The 19,701-nt window shown below is 52.3% G+C and overlaps 1 protein-coding gene across 1 annotated transcript in view; it reads right to left on the minus strand.

The window, feature by feature from the left end:
- The window catches only part of ATG16L2 (autophagy related 16 like 2), a 55,704-nt gene extending 43,478 nt beyond the window's left edge, over positions 1-12,226 (minus strand). The window contains exon 1 of the mRNA XM_054015919.1: positions 12,021-12,226. Coding sequence (XP_053871894.1) covers positions 12,021-12,138 — 118 coding nt within the window. The 5' untranslated portion in view covers positions 12,139-12,226. The remainder of the gene's footprint in view (positions 1-12,020) is intronic.
- Positions 12,227-19,701: the final 7,475 nt, after the last annotated feature.

Genomic DNA, 19,701 nt, shown 5'->3' on the forward strand with positions numbered 1-19,701 from the left:
AAGCAGGACCAACCCCAACTAAATCATCCCAGCCAGGGCTTTGTCAAGCCAGGCCTTAAAAATCTCTAAGGAAGGAGATTCCACCACCTCCCTAGGTAACCCATTCCAGTGCTTCACCACCCTCCTAGTGAAATAGTTTTTCCTAATATCCAACCTAAACCTCCCCCATTACAACTTGAGACCATTACTCCTTGTTCTGGGTCAGGGGGCTCAGTGGTACCCCACTTCCAGGTGGCACCCGGGGGGGACTGTGTCACACATCCGTTCGGGGACTGTGTCAATCATGCTGAAATGCAACCACCTCTGCGGTGGAACACAGCAGCTGTATGTTACATCGCCCAAGGTCATTCCTCTCTCCCCTTGGGGTTTACACCCAGCAGATCCTGGTTTGGTATCATCATGCTACACTCATGTTGGCTGCTATTACCAAATTCCTAGAGACTAAATTGGAGGCGTGCTTCATTTATCAGCTGTGTCGTGGGCAGGGGAGGGGCGTGTGTGCAGTGTGGTGTCTCCTCCCAAAGCTGGTTGGTTCCTTTGAAGTGTCCATCACTGCTCCAGTGCTTTGGTAAACGTATTGAATTCTTTATGGGATGGTGGATCAAATACAAATCTTCCCCGTGCACATCTTTTCCCATTGGCACATTGTTAATTCCAGCCAAGTGACACGACATGCCACCTCTGGCCCACCTGCCGGCAGTCTCAGCAAAGGTGCCAATGGCCGAATGGACCATGGGACTTGTACTAACCTCTGAGCCAGAGAGGTGATGCCACCAGGTGAGGGTGAGGCACACTATGCCCATCCACTGGCTCTGCCGTCTCAGTCCCATGAACCAAGCTACTTGTCTTCATTTTCAAGGCCCTTCCCAGCCTATCCCCACCCAGCATCTCTCAGATGCTACTGAGTCATCGACCCCTGCCTCCCATCAGCCCATGATGTCAGCCGGCCTCAGACACTTGTTACATTTCGAAACAAGCACCTTCGAGCTTTCTCCCCTACTGCCCCACACGCTGGGGAGGAGCTCCCCGGAAAGGTCCACAAGGCCGCCTCATGGTTTGCCTTGCGATCTCTTCTCAAAACTCCCCTTTGCCATGCTGCTGGCCTGATCCCACCACCGCCCGTCACGCTGACCAGCACTGGCTCATTTTCTGGCACCCATCTCTTGTCTCTTATCTGATACCACAACTGCAAACTCTTTGAGGTAGGGATGGTGTCACGGAGTGTGGGGGAGTCAGGGCCCTGCACCCCTCTCTTCCTGAGAGTCACCGTGACTCTCAGCCAGCCAGTAAAACAGAAGATTTATTCGATGACAGGAACACAGTCCCAAGCAGAGCGTGTAGGTACAACCAGAACCCCTCAATCAAGTCCTTCTGGGGGGTTTAGGGAGCTTAGCCCCCAGCTTGGGGTTCCCTGCGTTGCACCACCCAGCCCAAACTGAACACCAAACTAAAACTCCTCCCGCAGCTCCTCTCTTCCCCCTCCCCCCAGCTCCTCCTCTCCTTTGTTCAGTCTCCCGGGCAGAAGGTGTTATTTCTCCCAACCACCCTCCTGGCTCAGGTTACAGCTCAGGTAGCTTCCTTCAAGGGAAGTCCCCCATCCCCAATGCAACCCCCCTGCAACATTCCCAGGTCCAATCTGCCCCGCTCCCTGCTCCGTCACAGATGGTCTTTTTGTTCCGTGTTTGTACAGCGCCTGGCACAACGGGGTCCTGATCCACGACGCCGAACCTAGACCTACGGTAAATACAGACAATAAGGACAGTGACGGAGGAGTGGGAGTAGCCCAAGTGGTTTGGGCTGTACTAGTTCTCTAGCTAAACAGATCTTCTAGGTGTCCAGGGTGTTTTCCAACAGCACTAAATACCACTCACTTTACCAAAACCCACCAATTGCATGGGCCTGATAAAAGTGCTCCCCATTGATTGAAATCACACATTAGTGAAGCCGGGGGCTGACATGAAGAACAGACTGTGTTTTTAGGTCTTCTCGAGAGAGAGAGAGAGAGTGTGTGTGTGTAAGTGTGTAAGTAAAGGTGTTAGTTTAAGGCCCTGTCTCCAAGCACTGACACTGTGCTAGGAACAAGTGGTATAAAACCATGCTATGTGCTGTGCTTAACATGGTTACAAAGGGGAGAAGGCTTTCCTGTCTACACTGATCAGGGAGACGTGACTAGAACCCTGTGAGCGACATCTGTGGGTTAAACCTGGTGTATGGCTTTAATGTGACTGCTTTGCTTTTCTGACCCACACCAGTAGAAGGGAATGCATCACCCCAGTCACTGCATCAGCTCCCCACTGAACACCATCAGAGATCATAGAGCCAGATGGGATTGCAGGGGGCATCTGCTCGGACCTCCTGCATAACACAGGCCTTACTCTGGGTTTGAACCAGAGCAGATCTCTTAGAAATACTCCAATCTTGGTTTTAAAATGGCCAGTGAATTCACCACAACCCCTGGTAAATGGTTCCAATTGTTGATTATCTCACTGTTAAAAATTTCAACCTTATTTCCAGTCTGAATTTTGCCTGGCTTCCACTTCCAGCCACTGGATCTTGTTAGAACTTCATCTGCTAGACTGAAGAGCCCTCTGTTATCAAATTCCTGTCCCCCATATAGCTACTTATAGACTGTGATCAAGTCACCCCTTAACCTGCTTTCTGTTGCGATATATAGATCGAGCTTCTTGAGTCTCTCACTATCAGGCAGGTTTTCCAATCCTTCGATCATTCTTGTGGCTCTTCTCTGAACCCTCTCCAATTTATCAACATCCTCGACATGTGGGCACCAGACCCGGACACGCGATTCCCACAGTGGTCAACCCGCTGCCAAATACAGCGTAACCAAAGTCCTGATCCTAATAGTCAAGCTCTACATGAGAGATGCCTCTCCCTTCCCAGCCATGATTTTCCATTGCATCTGCCTTCCGGGGAGCGAATGAATGATCAGCCATAAGACTGAGGCTCAGGAAGGCTGGCTATGAAGATCTCTTGGCAGCCAGTCCATGGTGTAGCACTCCCTTCCCTTCCCGAGATGATCACAAAGCTCAGAGCTTACAGACCCAAGTGCAATATCTATCTACGCCCCCCAGCATTCCCTCCGCAGTACGTCTCCGCAACACCTAAGCCACGTTCACCCCGCACTTCTCTAGGACATGCTTTGGCCCTGAGACCATCCTCTCTGCAGCAGGGGCAGAGCTTAATTTTAGAAGCTTTTACTGAGGTTCCACCACTGGACACCTTCCACCACCACCAGCCATCAGTCAACCACAAACCAGCAGAAACCAGCCCTGTTCACTAACCAGACTCCCCACTCCTAAAGGGAAGGTAGAAGGTCGATGGCACAAATACATCTTATTTAGTGGCCGCAGCCTCATCAATCTTAACCCGGATGGACAAGGGCCCTCCAACGAGAGCCGAGAGTTTCAACACCCCCCTGCTTTTCCCCCCACAGAGCCAGTTCGAGTAAACCCAGTTAGGCTCCTCCAGCTGGTCTCCACTGGCCTCTGTGGATTTTTGCTGGAGGCCAGAAGCCACCAGCAGCTCTAGATCCTTGTTGCTCTGTCCCAAGTTCTAGTTGCCAACCAGAACCAGCTGAAAATTTCCCACCAGGGCAGGAAGAGTCAGCGGATTCTAACTCCCATGGCCAATCAGAAAGGCTTCATATCTCAGGCAACTGGGTCCTAGACCTAATAGAGCAGCGGTCCCCAAACTTTTCAGGGTCGCGTCAGAGTCGGGAGCAGGGAGGCCAAGGGCAGGGGGCCGAGGCTGGGGGCAGGTCTGGGGCCGGGAACGGAGCCACCGCCAGCGGCTGAGGATAGGGGTAGGAACAGGGCTGGGAGCGGAGCTGCAGCCGGGCCGTGGTGGGGGCCAGCAGCTGGGCCTGCAGCTGGGTGCGGAGCTGGGCGGGGGACGGGACCAGGTGCAGGGCAGTGGCTGGGGGCAGGGCTGGGTGGCGCTTTCTCCCTGCCTCCTGTGGGGGGCTGGCCTGGGTCCCACCACGCACCCTGGAATCATAGAATCATAGGACTTGAAGGGACCTCAAGGGGTCGTCTAGTCCAGGCCCCGGCACTCAAGGCAGGACTAAGTATAATCTAGACCACCCCTGACAGGTGTTTGTCCAACCTGCTCTTAAAAATCCCCAATAACGGAGATTCCACAACCTCCCTAGGCAATTTATTCCAGTGCTAAACCACCCTGAAAGTTAGGACGTTTTTTCTAATGTCCAACCTAAACCGCCCTTGCTGCAATTTAAACCCATTGCTTTTTGTCCTACCCTCGGCTGTTAACAAGAACAATTTTTCTCCTTCCTCCTTGTAACAACCTTTTATGTACTTGAAAACTGTGATCATGTCCCCTCTCAGTCTTCTCTTCTCCAGACAGAACAAACCCAATTTTTTCAATCTTCCCTCATAGGTCATGTTTTCTAGACCTTATATCATTTTTGTTGCTCTTCTCTGGACTTTCTGCACTTTGTCCACATCTTTCCTGAAACATGGTGCCCAGAACTGGACACAATACTCCAGTTGAGGCCTAATCAGCGCAGAGTAGAGCAGAAGAATTACTTCTTGTGTATTGCTTACAACACTCCTACTAATACATCCCAGAATGAGGTTTGCTTTTTTTGCAACAGCATTACACTGTTGACTCATATTTAGCTTGTGGTCCACTATGACCCCAGATCCCTTTCCACAGTACTCCTACCTAGACAGTCATTTCCCATGTTGTATGTGTGCAACTGATTTCCTAAGTGGAGTACTTTGCATTTGTCCTTATTGAATTTCATCCTATTTACTTCAGACCATCTCTCCAGTTTGTCCAGATCATTTTGAATTTTAATCCTATCCTCCAAAGCACTTGCAACCCCTCCCAGCTTGGTATTGTCCGCAAACTTTATAAGTGTTCTCTCTATGCCATTATCTAAATCATTGATGAAGATATTGAACAGAACCAGAACAGAACCGATCCCTGCGGGACCCCACTCGTTATGTACTTCCAGCATGACTGTGAACCACTGATAACTACTCTCTGGAAACGGTTTTCCAACCAGTTATTCACCCACCTTATAGTAGCTCCATCTAGGTTGTATTTCCCTAATTTGTTTATGAGAAGGTCATGTGAGACAGTATCAAAAGCCTTATTAAAGTCAAAATATACCACGTCTACTGCTTCCCCCCATCCACAAGGCTTGTTACCCTGTCAAAAAATGCTATCAGGTTGGTTTGACACGATTTGTTCTTGACAAATCCATGTAGACTGTTATTTATCACCTTATCTTCTAGGTATTTGCAAATTTATTGCTTAACTATTTGCTCCAGTATCTTTCTGGGTACAGAAGTTAAGCCGACTGGTCTGTAATTCCCCGGGTTGTCCTTATTTCCCTTCTTATAGATGGGCACTATACTTGCCCTTTTCCAGTCTTCCGATGTTCCTCCTTGCCCACCCCCCGGGCGCACCAGTTTGGGGACCTCTGTAATAGAGCATAGTCAACAGCTTGAGCTGGAGCCGGGAGCAAGGGCAGAGCATAGAGCAGCAGAGTTCATTGCGTTTACGGCAACTTGGGCCTTCCAAGAGGTGAGCCAGTGGGAAGTAGCTGATGTTTGACTCCTTTCCAAGCCACTCCCTGGCACGGTGCACTCAGTAACGCACTGGTCTCAAGTTGCAGTGGGGGATGTCTAGGTTGGATATTAGGTAACACTGTTTCACTAGGAGGGTGGTGAAGCACTGGAATGGGTTACCTAGGGAGGTGGTGGAATCTCCATCCTTAGAGGTTTTTAAGGCCTGGCTTGACAAAGCCTTGGCTGGGATGATTTAGTTGGGGTTGGTCCTGCTCTGAGCGGGGAGCTGGACTAGATACCTCCTGAGGTCCCTTCCAACCCTAATCTTCTATGATTCTACAATGCAGCCTGGACGTTGTGGATCTACATAGGAGAGGAACGGTGAACACCTCCGATGGAAAGACAAGCTGCGTATTACAGCCATCACCTGGGCTCAGCTGTGACAATGAAAACCAGCCTGTTAAAAAAGGGCACTTCCCATTGGGTTCTGAGTCACTTTCCAGAGGCTACACAGCAAAGCAATATTGCATAAGCTGATGGGGGATGTCAAAATTCATGCTCCCTGACTTGGGTCTCGGATAGAGAAGTGTTACTGAAAATGAAAGAAAAAAATTCATCCCCACAGAAGGAAGAGAATAACTATTAGGTTAAAGCAGAATAAACCTCAGTGCATGAAACATATTTACGTGACCTAGAGAGACCTTTTTTTCCCCTTTGAAACATAGGAGTTGCTGTATCATATACAGAGTAATGGTTTGTGTCATCTCCGTCAGCAACTAATGCCGGACGCCCCTGAGAAAAGCACAATCCCCCTATAACGCACCCAACTGCGAGGCACTATAAGAAGTGTCTTCTCAGCCAACGAGGCAGGGATCACTTTGGGACCTGAAGCAGGAGACTGGCCTGCAGGGTCTGAGAAAGACTAGGAAGAGCTGGAGACAGGTGGCAACCCTCTTCCTGAATGTGGGACAGCATTTGAGTGCAGTGAATTTTAAATCCCTCTCCCTGCATTTTTAACTCCATCAGACTGTAGGTTAAGGTGGGAGAGACGGCAAGGGGATTGTATTACTTCATCCTTTGCAATTCTATAGAGCCTTTTATTGGGGGATCTCAAAAGACCTGACAGCACCAGTGACCCAGTCTAGATGAACCAAGAGAATTGGGAGTTAGAAACTCCCGAGTTCTAATCGTAATCCGGCCTCGGGGAAGTCACTTCAAGTCTGTGTCTCATTTTCCCCCGCCTGTCCAAACATGAACTAGTTCAGTTTTACAACACCCCTGTGACTGTCAGACTCAAAAGCAGCACACGCTTGTAAAAGTACGGTCATTTCACAGAGGTGGAAACTGACACTCAAAAAACTTACGAGACTGTCCAGAGTCACATCGGCAAAGTCAATGGAAGAGCTGGAAAGAGAACCCAGGAGTCCTGGCCTATACTGTAACCCTATCCTACTACAATGGGATATATCCATCGTATCTGTCCCGTTACTGTTATATTTGAGCAGCTCACAACCTGTGATGTACTTAGCCCACGGGGCAGTAGCGAGGGTAAGTGCTGTTAGTTCTGCTTTACACATGGGAAAGTGAGGCGCAGAGGGACTAAGGCCCATTTCCCCAACAGTACTTGAAATCAATGGTCGTTAGGAGCCTGAACACCTTCGTGGACCTGGGCCTAACTGACCTGCCCGAGTCTCTGGCAGAGCAGGGAACTTAACCCAAGGCTCCCGGGTCCCAGGCTAGCTCCCCAACCATTGCAACATCATTCCTCTCTGGAAATCGGCCTCCTGGAACTGCACCTCCAGGCCTAGAGGCTTTGTCCTCCAATTCCCTGGCTGGCAGATCGGCAGCTGATCTTCTTCCATCTCTCCTCCAGCTAGAGCTAGAAACAAAGAGAGAGAACGAACTCCCATAGGGTAGCCAGACTGGAGGAGAAGAGTTTCAGAGGGGAATAAATGAGGGCTTTTCCCCCATTATGATTCTGGCTGCGTTTGTTGTTAGGAGTGGGTTTTCCCTGCTCTTTTCTGTGTTTTAGCCCCATGCCATCCCCAAAGTGAAGGATACCTGATTTACTGTACCCCCGACCCCTCTCTCTTACTAACCCCCAGGGCACAGAGTCAGAGGGCAAAGCAAAAAACAGGAATAATAACGAAACCTTGTCTACGCAACAAGAACGACGTGTTGCTGAAAACAGGCATGGGGGGGAAGGCAAGCCGAAGCAGCGTTGAACCGGATTTAGATACAAGTGCAGACCACAGCAGGCTTCAGTGCTTCACCAGTGCCTACATCTGTTGTCAGCAATACAGTGTTTGTATAGAGCAGACCAATCTGCATCAGACTGACACAGCCTCCCCTTCGGAGAAGGAGCAGAAAGCGAAAGCGCACCCAGACATTCCCTGCCAATCTTAAAACCCACGTGTCAAGGAAAGAGCTGTGTTCTCCCAAGACCCTTCTTCCAAGGCTCACAATCTCACCATCCTTGCAGAGGATACTAGAGCGCATGGTTTTCTTGACACATACTGTACACACTCTTGATTTGGTTCTGAAGCGTGATGCAGAAAGTTAGGGTGAAACCAGGATCAGAAATGCAGCTGAAGGGCCTGCAAAGCACTTGGAGGGGAAAGGTACAAATGTAAAGACTTATTAGCAATGGGAAAGGTTATAGTCACCTTTGACCCAAAGCAGCCATTTAGCAGAGGTGAGGACGTGAGAAACATTGGACGCCCGTCGGAAAAGCATAAAGCAGATACAGTAACTCCTCGCTTAACATTGTAGTTCTGTTCCAGAAAAATGCGACTTTAAGCGAAACCATGTTAAGCGAATCCAATTTCCCCATAAGAATTAATGTAAACAGGGTGGGTTAGGTTCCAGGGAAATTTTTTTTGCCAGACAAAAGACTATATTTTACACACACACACACACACACACACACTATAAGTTTTAAACAAACAATTTAATACTGTCCACAGCAATGATGATTGTGAAGCTTGGTTGAGGTGGTGGAGTCAGAGGATGGGATATTTCCCAGGGAATGCCTTACTGCTAAATGATGAACTGGCACTCGGCTGAGTCCTCAAGGGTTAACACATTGTTGTTAATGTAGCCTCACACTCTACAAGGCAGCACGAATGGAGGGAGGGGAGACAGCACGGCAGAGAGAGACAGAGACACACTGTGTGTGTGTGTGTGTGTGTGTGTGTGTGTGTGTGTGTGTGTGTGTGTGTGTGTGTGTGTGTGTGTGTGTGTGTGTGTGTGTGTGTGAGAGAGAGAGAGAGAGAGAGAGAGAGATGTGCATTGCTCCTTTAAGTATGCTGACCCTGCTCTAAGTACATTGCCTTTTTGAGTAGATCAGCAAGTTGAGACAGCAGCTGCTGCCAGCAAGCTCCCTCCGTCCTGAGCCCTGTCATGTCCCCCCACTGCTCTGTGGAGATGATGTAAGCAGGGTGCAGGACCAGGGGGGAGGGGTCACCCTGACATTAGCCCCCCTCTGTCCCCACCCCCCCGCACAGCGGGCAGGAGGCTCCCGGGAGCAGCTCCAAGGCAGAGGGCAGGAGCAGCACACGGCAGTGGGGGGAGGGACAGCTGAACTGCCGGCAACTGATAGCCTGCGGGGCGGCTGCCACACAGGGAACTTAGGGAAACGGGGAACTGATGGGGGGCTGCTGGTCCACCCTGGTTCCAAGCCCCCAACAGCTACCTCCAACGGGCTGCTCTTCCTGCAAGCAGTGGACAAAGCAGGCGGCTGCCAAACGACATTATAAGGGAGCATTGCACAACTTGAAACGAGCACGTTCCCTAATTGATCAGCAACGTAACAACGTTAACTGGGACGACGTTCAGTGAGGAGTTACTGTACAGCCATGGACATGAGCAAAGGAAAAGCCCTAATAATAATAATATTACCTTCCTCCTATATAGCACTTTTCATCAGCCGATCTCAAAGCTCTTTACAAAGGAGGTCAGTACCATTGTACAGATGGGGAAACTGAGGCACGGCGCTCCTCCAATCTATCTCCCTGAGACCAGGGCAGGGTTATTCCCCCAGGACTTTTAAAACTAGTCCATCCAACCCACCAAAAGTCACAAGGGTGGAGCTTCCACCACTTCCCCAAGGAGACTATCAATGGGAGACGGTTTCTGGGGAACCTGGCAGTCCCTGAACTTTGGGGAGGGCTTGGCCAGGAGACCTGGAGGGATCTGGGAAATGACGGTGTTATTTTGAATAGAAATATATATACATATATAGAAAATAACCTGCGGTTTAAACATTTGGAACTGGGCAAATGCAAGAATCCGATTCATACAGCTGTTCCCTAGCTATGTGATAGTGGGATTTTATCAGTCACCTTGAGCCACCCCCATACTGTTTATTAGACCCACTTCTTGCATCCTGACTTCAATTAGACCCTGATCCTGAAAATGTATCCATGGCGATTCAGGGGCACATCTGAACAGAGCTTTTTACCAGATCAAGGCCTGGGATATTAGCTCTTCAGGGCAGGGATTGCATCTGTGCATTTGTACAGCACCTGGCACAATAGGACACCAATCCTGACTGGGGAGCGTAAGGGCTGCTAGGTCAAATCAGTCCTAAGGTCCATCTGGTCCCATACCCTGTCACAGATTGTGGCTAGCGCTGGCTGCTTCAGAGGAAGGTGTAGCATCTGTTGCCCCATTAGGTCTCATTCCCGCCTCTAATACTTGGACATTGGATTGAGCCTTGAAGCATGAGATTTAATCTCCCTTCCAAGATGTTTGTTGCTGGCACAAGACGAGTAGTTGATAACAACCAGGAAGTTTTCTCTGATACGCAACCTTGAGATTGCCCCTCAGCTAATTTCATCCCTTTGCTTTTACTTTCACCTCCCTTTAACACACTAAAGCAAGGAACAAGTCTCCTTTTTGACGCCAGGGTCGCAGTTCAGAGCAAGGTCAGCAGAACACTGATCTAACCACCCCTAAGTTTCCTTCTTCCACACACACCACGGAAACTTTTCTTTTGGCTACGTGACATCTCGTTTATTTCATGGGGGGGATTCAGTGATTCCCGCTGCCCTCCAGAATGGGCATTTGACACACGCGCCAATGCACCGAATGCACAAACGACAGGAGGGGGGAGGACAAGGACGGCATCGGAGCTCACATTTACAAGTCAAAACAGAAGAGCAGAGTTAGGCACAAAACTCTGAGCAAACCACACTTCCTGGACAGAAAAGGGTTATTTATATTTTAAAGGCAGCTACAAAACAAATGACTCATCCAATGAGAGGCTGAGAGAAGGGGGAAGGGCCAGGACCGGGCTACACGACAGTTTGCTGGGTAACAAAAACTGAAGTGTGGCCTTATTCCTTTCCCTGCGTGATCACGCCTGGAACTGCTCCCCTGGCGCTCCAGCCATCATCTACACCCGGGGCTGCTCCTCCTTCAAATGCACCCACAAACCAGAGTGCTGCGAGTCCTCCCCCTCCCCCAAATCAAGTACAACCCCCAGGCCTGCACCTACCCCTTTCCCTTCCCTCACTGCCTAAAATACACCCACCCCAGGGTCACACCTTCCTATCTGATCCCTCCCAATCACCCCCACCCCAAGTCTGCTCCTATCCCGAAGCAGGCAGCCCCCAGAGCTGCACCACCTGCTCCCCAGGGCTCCAATGACCCCTGTCCCCCCAAATAGCCCCCCAAGGGTCCAACTACCCCTCCCTTCCCAAATCAACCCCCCCCCCGGGCTCCAGCTCCCCCTGTCCCCCTCCCTTCCCAAATCAACCCCCGCCCCCGGGCTCCAGCTCCCCCTGTCCCCCTCCCTTCCCAAATCAACCCCCGCCCCCGGGCTCCAGCTCCCCCTGTCCCCTCCCTTCCCAAATCAACCCCCCCCTCCCCGGGCTCCAGCTACCCCTGTCCCCCTCCCTTCCCAAATCAACCCCCCCCCCCCCCGGGCTCCAGCTACCCCTGTCCCCCTCCCTTCCCAAATCAACCCCCCCCCCCCCGGGCTCCAGCTACCCTTGCCCCCTCCCTTCCCAAATCAACCCCCCCCCCCCCCGGCTCCAGCTCCCCCTGTCCCCCTCCCTTCCCAAATCAACCCCCCCCCGCCCCCGGGCTCCAGCTACCCCTGTCCCCTCCCTTCCCAAATCAACCCCCCCCTCCCCGGGCTCCAGCTACCCCTGTCCCCTCCCTTCCCAAATCAACCCCCCCCTCCCCGGGCTCCAGCTACCCCTGTCCCCCTCCCTTCCCAAATCAACCCCCCCCCCCCGGGCTCCAGCTACCCCTGTCCCCTCCCTTCCCAAATCAACCCCCCCCTCCCCGGGCTCCAGCTACCCCTGTCCCCCTCCCTTCCCAAATCAACCCCCCCCCCCCCGGGCTCCAGCTACCCCTGTCCCCTCCCTTCCCAAATCAACCCCCCCCCCGGCTCCAGCTCCCCCTGTCCCCCGCCCAGCCCGGCGCAGGCGGCAGCTCCCGGCCCCGCTCGCTCACAGGCCTGCACCACGTCCAGGAAGCGGCCGCTCTGCGCCCGGTCCCGGAGCTGCAGCTGCCGGACGATGTGACGCTTCCAGGACCTGCCGCCGCCGCCGCTCCCCGCCGCCTCGGCCATGGCTGCGGCACTGGGCGGCCGGGCTGCGTCCGCGCGAGGAGGGAACCCTCCTGACGTCACCAGCGGGGGAAGCCCCCGGCGGACCCAGCCCCAGGGGGAGAGAGGAAGGGAGGGGGCCCTGCTCGGCCCCGCCCCCGCAGCATGCACGGAGCCCGCCCCGCCCCCGCAGCGGAGGGGCTGCAGCCCGGCCTGGCCCCGGCTGGGGGAGGGGAGCTGAGTGCACGGGGCTGGGCAGGGTAGACCCCACACTGACCCAGCTTGAAGCTGGAGCCGGGGGGAGGGGGTTGATTTGGGAAGGGAGGGGTAGTTGGACCATTGGGGGGCTATTTGGGGGGGCAGGGGTCATTGGAGCCCTGGAGGGTGGGGGGTGCAGCTCTGGGGGCTGCCTGCTTCGGGATAGGAGCAGACTTGGGGTGGGGGTGATTGGGAGGGATCAGATGGGAAGGTGTGACCCTGGGGTGGGTGTGGCGGCTCTCTCAGCCCCAGGCCCAGCTCTGGTGCAGGGACCACCCACGCTGCCCTCGTTCCCTCGGGGATCCCAGCCTGGCCCGGGCTCTGCACACCCCAGATCACGCCTCCGGCCCGGGGCTGACAAGGGCAGACGCTGTGCCCAGGCCGCCTGGAACAGAAGCCCTGTTCTTCTCTGCACTGCGCGCCTCCGGGCCATGGCGCAGCTCCAGCAACCACAGCACCATGGCTTTCTATAGGGCCCTTCACAGGCTGGACCCAGCCTGGGTTGTGAGCGCGAACCACCAGAGAATGAGTTTCTCTCCGTCGATCTGGATCGCGCTAGTTTGAAGGCTCCATGTAGACAGGAGCGGTCTGAGAACGGTGGACATGAACCAAAGCCACCGATCTGAACAGCCAGCCTGGAAGGGTTCAGAGCTAGACCCCGCAGCTCCCAGTTCTGCAGTTGGGGCCCATCTTCAGTGAATGTCCTTCTAGCAAGCCAGTTCTCCCCAGTGGCTCTCAGATGGTGCGCCCGCAGCGACTCGATTGTGGGTCCCAACCTCAGGGCAGCTGTTAAGAACCAGGGCACAAACCCCAAACTGGCTGTGAGTTCTGTACTTAGATTTCTCCAGCCAAGCATCAAGTGTAAACTCCTCAGGCACTAAAGCAGCCTAACCATGGAATCACAGACAGTCCCCGTGGGTACTCTGATCTGTCTTGCCACACAGGCGAGCCAGCTTTTGCGATAGATGGTCCCTTACACCACCGATCACAGCAATGTTCAGGTTTCAGAGTAGCAGCCGTGTTAGTCTGTATCAGCAAAAAGAACGAGGAGTACTTGTGGCACCTTAGAGCAGGGGTGGACAAACTACGGCCCGCGGGCCACATGCGGCCCACGGGACCGTCCTGCCCAGCCCCTGAGTTCCTGGCTGGGGAGGCTAGCCCCCGGCCCCTCCCCTGCTGTTCTCCCTCCCCCCGCAGCCTCAGCTCGCTCGCTCCGCCGCTGGCACAATGCTCTGGGCAGGGGGCTGTGAGCTCCTGGGGCAGCGCAGCTGCAGAGCCCGGCCTGCCCCGGTGCTCTGAGCTGCTTGGCGGCGGCAGCAGCGTGGCCTGGCTGCAGCCGGGCGGCGCGGCTCTAGCGCTGCCAGCCACCGGTGCTCCAGGCAGCGCGGTAAGAGGGCAGGGAATGGGGGGGGTTGGATAGAAGGCCGGGGAGTTCGGGTGGTGGTCAGGGGGTGTGGATGTGGATGGTGGTTGGGGGGGAAATGGGGTTGAATGGGGGCAGGGGTCCCTGGGGGGCAGTCAGGAAGGTGCAGGGGTTGGATGGGGCGGCGGGGGGCAGTCAGGGGCAGGGGTTCCAGGGGCAGTCAGATGGGGCAGGGGTCCCTGGGGGGCAGTCAGGAAGGAGGGGGGGTTGGATGGGGCAGCAGGGGGCAGTCAGGGGCAGGGGTTCCGGGACAGTCAGGAAGGAGGGGGGGTTGGATGGGGTGGCGGGGGGCAGTCAGGGGACAGGGAGAAGGGGTAGTTGGATGGGGCAGGGGTCCCAGCGGGGCTGTCAGGAATGAGAGGAGGGGTTGGATGGGGCAGCGGAGGTCCGAGGGCAGTCAGGGGACAGGGGGGGTTGGATGGGATAGGAGTCCTGGGGGGGGGAGGGGGCACGACCCCCTCCCCTAACCGGCCCTCCATACAATTTACGAAACCCGATGCGGCCCTCAGGCCAAAAAGTTTGCCTGCCCCTGCCTTAGAGACTAACAAATTTATTTGAGCATAAACTTTTATGGGCTAAGCTAAAACCCACTTCATCGGATGCATGCAGTGAAAAATACAGTAGGAAGATTTTATATATATATATATATATATATGAAAAAATGGGGGTTGCCATACCAACTGTAACAAGAGTAATCAATTAAGGTGGGCTATTATCAGCAGGAGAAAAAAAACGTTTGTAGTGATAATCAGGGTGGCCCATTTCAAACAGTTGACAAAAAGGTGTGAGTAACAGTAGGGGGAAAATTAGCATGGGGAAATAGTTTTTACTTTGTGTAATGACCCATCCACTCCCAGTCTTTATTCAAGCCTAATTTAATGGTGTCCAATTTGCAAATTAATTCCAGTTCTGCAGTTTCTCATTGGAGTCTAGTTTTGAAGTTTTTTTGTTGGAGAATTGCGACTGTAATTGAGTGTTCTCCGACTGGTTTTTGAATGTTATAATTCTTGATGTCTGATTTGTGGCCATTTATTCTTTTGCGTAGAGACTGTCCGGTTTGGCCCATGTACATGGCAGAGGGGCATTGCTGGCACATGATGGCATATATCACATTGGTAGATGTGCAGGTGAACGAGCCCCTGATGGTGTGGCTGATGTGATTAGGTCCTATGATGGCGTCCCTTGAATAGATATGTGGAGAGAGTTGGCACCGGGGTTTGTTGCAGGGTTTGGTTCCTGGGTTAGTGTTTTTGTTGTGTTGTGTGCACAGGAGAGGTTAGTCTCTAAGGTGCCACAAAGCAATATTCAGGTTACTCTCAGTCCCAAAGGATCAGTCACTTACCCCAGTCTGTTCTACCGAAGATCTTTACACCGAAGACAATGCTTGTAGCCAATCCTGTAATAAACTATATACAGATTTATTAAATAGGAAAAGGAACTGGAGTTATTTGCAAGGTTAAAGCAGGTAAGCAGAGATACAAATGAGCTGCAGTCTTAAGTTTCAAAAGGTAAGAGAAGCTCCTATATGTCCTTTCGGGCTACCCCAGGCTAAGCACTGAGGACCTCTTGCCTATGCCTGGTAAACCTGCCCCCCGATTCCACGCAGCACAGAGATACAGTTCCTTCTTGTTAGCATTGTGCTCTGAGCTGCAAACTCAGCTGATGGGAGGAATCCCTTTGCATGACTCAGCTTCATGTGGTGTGGAGGGCAAAACAACAAATGTCTTTTGTCCTGTTTATCATCCCACAACAGTCTGTCTGGTGTCGCTGGACCTGTGGGGCTGGACGTAACACTTTCAGCTGCAGATCACCACTTCGCACCAGTCAGTGTCTCTGTCCCGTTTGGTGATTTACACCAGTGGTTCTCAAAGCCGGTCCGCCGCTTGTTCAGGGAAAGCCCCCGGCGGGCCGGGCCGGTTTGTTTAACTGCTGTTTCCGCAGGTTCGGCCGATCGCGGCTCCCACTGGCCACGGTTCTCCACTCCAGGCCAACGCGGGCTGCAGGAAGCAGTGCGGGCCAAGGGATGTGCTGGCCGCCCTTCCCGCAGCCCCCATTGGCCTGGAGTGGCGAACCACGGCCAGTGGGAGCTGCGATCAGCCGAACCTGCGGACACGGCAGGTAAATGATTGTTTCTGTCTGTGTATATATAGATATATACACACACAAAAGATATATTGGCATTAGAAAAGGTTCAGAGAAGGACAACTAAAATGATTAGGGGTTTGGAACGGGTCCCATATGAGGAGAGATTAAAGAGGCTAGGACTTTTCAGCCTGGAAAAGAGGAGACTAAGGCGGGATATGATAGAGGTATATAAAATCATGAGTGGTGTGGAGAAAGTGAATAAGGAAAAGTTATTTACTTGTTCCCATAATATAAGAACTAGGGGCCACCAAATGAAATTAACGGGCAGCAGGTTTAAAACAAATAAAAGGAAGTTCTTCTTCACACAGTGCACTGTTAACCTGTGGAACTCCTTGCCTGAGGAGGTGTGAAGGCTAGGACTATAACAGGGTTTAAAAGAGAACTGGATAAATTCATGGCGGTTAAGTCCATTAATGGCTATTAGCCAGGGTGGGTAAGGAATGGTGTCCCTAGACTCTGTTTGTCAGAGGGTGGAGATGGATGGCAGGAGAGAGATCACTTGATCATTGCCTGTTAGGTTCACTCCCTCTGGGGCACCTGGCATTGGCCACTGTTGGTAGACAGGATACTGGGCTGGATGGACCTTTGGTCTGATCCAGTACGGCCATTCTTATGTTCTTCTATAATTAATTTTGCTGGGTGTAAATCAATTAAGTGGTGGGGTATGGTTGGTTAAAGGATTGTTTTACAATATGCTAGGACTGGTTAGAGAACTGTTTAGTAAAATTTTAGTAAAATGATTGGTTAAGGTATAGCTAAGCAGGACTCAAGTTACACTATATAAACTGGGGTCCAAGAAGGAGACCAGCAGAAGAAAAAGAAGAAGAAGAAAAAGGAAAGACTTGGAAGAAGAAGAAGAACTTGCCTCTAAGACACAGTCTAAGATCAGAACTGCTAAGAATCCTCTGCACAACCATGATGTGCAACAACCACAGTCCAGATGAGACTGACCGTGTCTGGCCAAAGGGAATGTCCGTCTGCATGATCAGGATTGGTGAGCACAGCATTGTACGCGTAGCATGTGTATTCTGCTTGCTAATTGTTAATAAATAGAGGGTAAGGATATTACGGTGTAAGGCTCTTTCACTGATAAAAGGTCCTGCAACCCCACAAAGAATACGCCCTGAGCCCTAGGAATTGAGTAAGGGTGGGTACTTAAATTACCAGGGTTACACCTTGAGCCCTAGGAACTGGGTAAAGGTGGGTGCCCCTAAAGTGCGGGAGAAACAGAGAATTTTGGGCAGGTAACATTTCCATTATACAGATAAGGTAAATTGTTTAATAGCCCAACCTATGGCATAACGTTCCCTCTCGATGACAGCATAGTTCTGTTTGGTTGCGCTCAGTTTTTTACTTAAGGAAATGGGGGGCCTCTTGTCCTCCACCCCAGCCTGCATTAGCCCTGTGCCTGGCCCAGTGTTAGAAGCATCGCGGCACACCACAAAGGGTTTGCTGAATTCGGGGCTTATGAAAACTGGCTCTGTAGCCTTTTGTATGTCCTTGAAGTCTTCCTCCCAGGCCTCAGTCCGTATCACCCAGTCTGGCTTCCCCTTTTTTGTAAGGTCCGGTAAAGGGGGCACAATTTCACTGACCCCCTTTACAAACCTCCCGTAATAGCTGACCAGACCAATAAAGGATTGGATCCGCAGCTTGGTTTGTGCGACAGACCAATTTCGAATGGCTTCTTAAAGAGTCAGTGCGAACAGCCCCACCGCCCACCCAGGTACCTTCCCGGCCCCCATCTTGCCTTTGGACACCGTGACAGTGAGGCTGGCTTCTCTACGCCTCTGCAATACAATTCCCACCGGGCTCAGGTGGTCTTGCCAGGGATCACTAAAAGTAGCCAAGTCACGTACATAGGCCCTGGCGAAGCCCTGCAGCACCTCCCTGACAAGCCTCTGAAAGGCAGCCCCTGCACTAATTAATCCAAACTCAGCTAGGCCAGATTCCACTACAGACGCTGACTTTTCCTGGGCATCAACATGTAAGGGAATTTGCCAATATCCTCGAGTCCAATCCAGAGGGCTAATGAATTTTGCACCCCCAGTCGATCTAGCCAGTCCTCTATCTGTGGTGTGGGGTAAGGGTCAAGTTGGGTGATGGTGTTGAGCAGATATGACCTGCGGTATTTCTGCCTGTCTGTTTAGATTTCTGTTCCATAATCCCCCCATTTGCTCTGACCCCATAACCATGGGTCGTTTTGCAAAGTCGAACGTCCAAATCAGCGTAAAGGCTCTTTTTCGTTGTAACGCGACATGCTTTAACGGTTCTATCAGCCACGGAGAACGCACCTTTCTTTAGAAAATAACTGAAGTACAAATGGAAAAAGGGGATTGCGATCAATGATTTAAATCGAGGCTTTCCACTTGGTGATTTAAATTGCCTTGATTTAAATCAAACCACCCTGACCCTAACAGCACCATGCGCTGGGACTCACAGTGGTGGGGGGCCACTGTCCCCCCCATTGGGGTCTGCCCCTCCATCCTAAGTGAACCCCTTTGGGTGTCAATCTGAATGGCACCTTAGGGTGCAGGGGGAGCAGCACCAGGCTGGGAGGTCCCTGGCATGAGGCTGGGCCATGCAACAATGTGGGGGGAATAGTGGGGGGGCTGCAGTCCGGACCCAGGGTGGGGACTGGGGCCAGGACCTGGGGGAGTTCAGGATACAGCTGAGGTGGGGAGCTAGGAAAAGAGGGGGCAGGAAGCAGAGTCTAGGGCGGATGGGGTGGGGGGATAGGACACAATGAGGAGGATCTGGAGGGTAGAAGGACTGGGGAAGGGGGCAGATGAGGTGGGAGATAGCTAGGGGGCAGGACTCTGAGTGGCAGATGGGCTGACACAGAGGGGAGCAAAAAAATTTCCTTTTGCTAAAGATAGCATAGGGTCTATGACACCTAGTTGAGCAGTGACGCACACGTACCCCAGCTCAGAACTGTCTGTAGCATTGGCCTGGTTTTCAGCCATGCCAGGCCCTATACTAACCTTGTCCAATCGCACTAGTCGCTAAACTTCTAATGGGTTGTAATACTAGCTGAGGAGGGCTCTGAGTTACTACAGAGAATTCTCTCCCAGGGGTCTGGCTGGTGGGTCTCCCCCACATGCTCAGGGTCTAACTGATCCCCGTATCTGGGGTCAGGAGGGAATTTTCTCCCTGGTCAGATTGGCAGAGACCCTGGCTGGGTTTTGCCTTCATCTGCAGCATGGGGCACGGGTCACTTGCAGGTTTAAACTAGAGGAAATGGTGGATTCTCGGTAACTTGAAGTCTTTAAATCATGATTTGAGGTTGTCAGTAACTCAGCCAGAGGCTAAGGGTCTATTAGAGGAGTGGGTGGGTGAGGTTCGAGGTCAGACTAGATGATCATGATGGTCCCTTCTGGCCTTAAAGGTTATGAGTCTAGGAGACACAGACTCTGTCAGCATTTCCATTACCAAGTAACATGAGAGACTCCAAACACTATTCCTTAAACTGCCTTGGAGACATCAGGGAAGCCATGGGGTGGACTTTTCGAAACCTCTGGGCAGCTAGCCCCTAACACCACTATCACTCAGGTCTACTGACTGAGAGGGAACAGCCCCACCTATTGTATCACCAACACCACTTCCGGCTGTTCCTTGGAAGCCTCCCCCCCAGAACTGAAACAGGCCAGCTCCTGTTTAGCTGAGACCTGATACAATAAAACAACAAGCCATGTGCCTTGCGATCGGCACTCCCAGCAAAGGCCACCTGGTCCCGATGTAGAATAAAAAGCAGATGCTGGAGA

Source organism: Malaclemys terrapin, chromosome 1, assembly GCF_027887155.1.
Source record: "Malaclemys terrapin pileata isolate rMalTer1 chromosome 1, rMalTer1.hap1, whole genome shotgun sequence".
NCBI lineage: Eukaryota > Metazoa > Chordata > Testudines > Emydidae > Malaclemys > Malaclemys terrapin.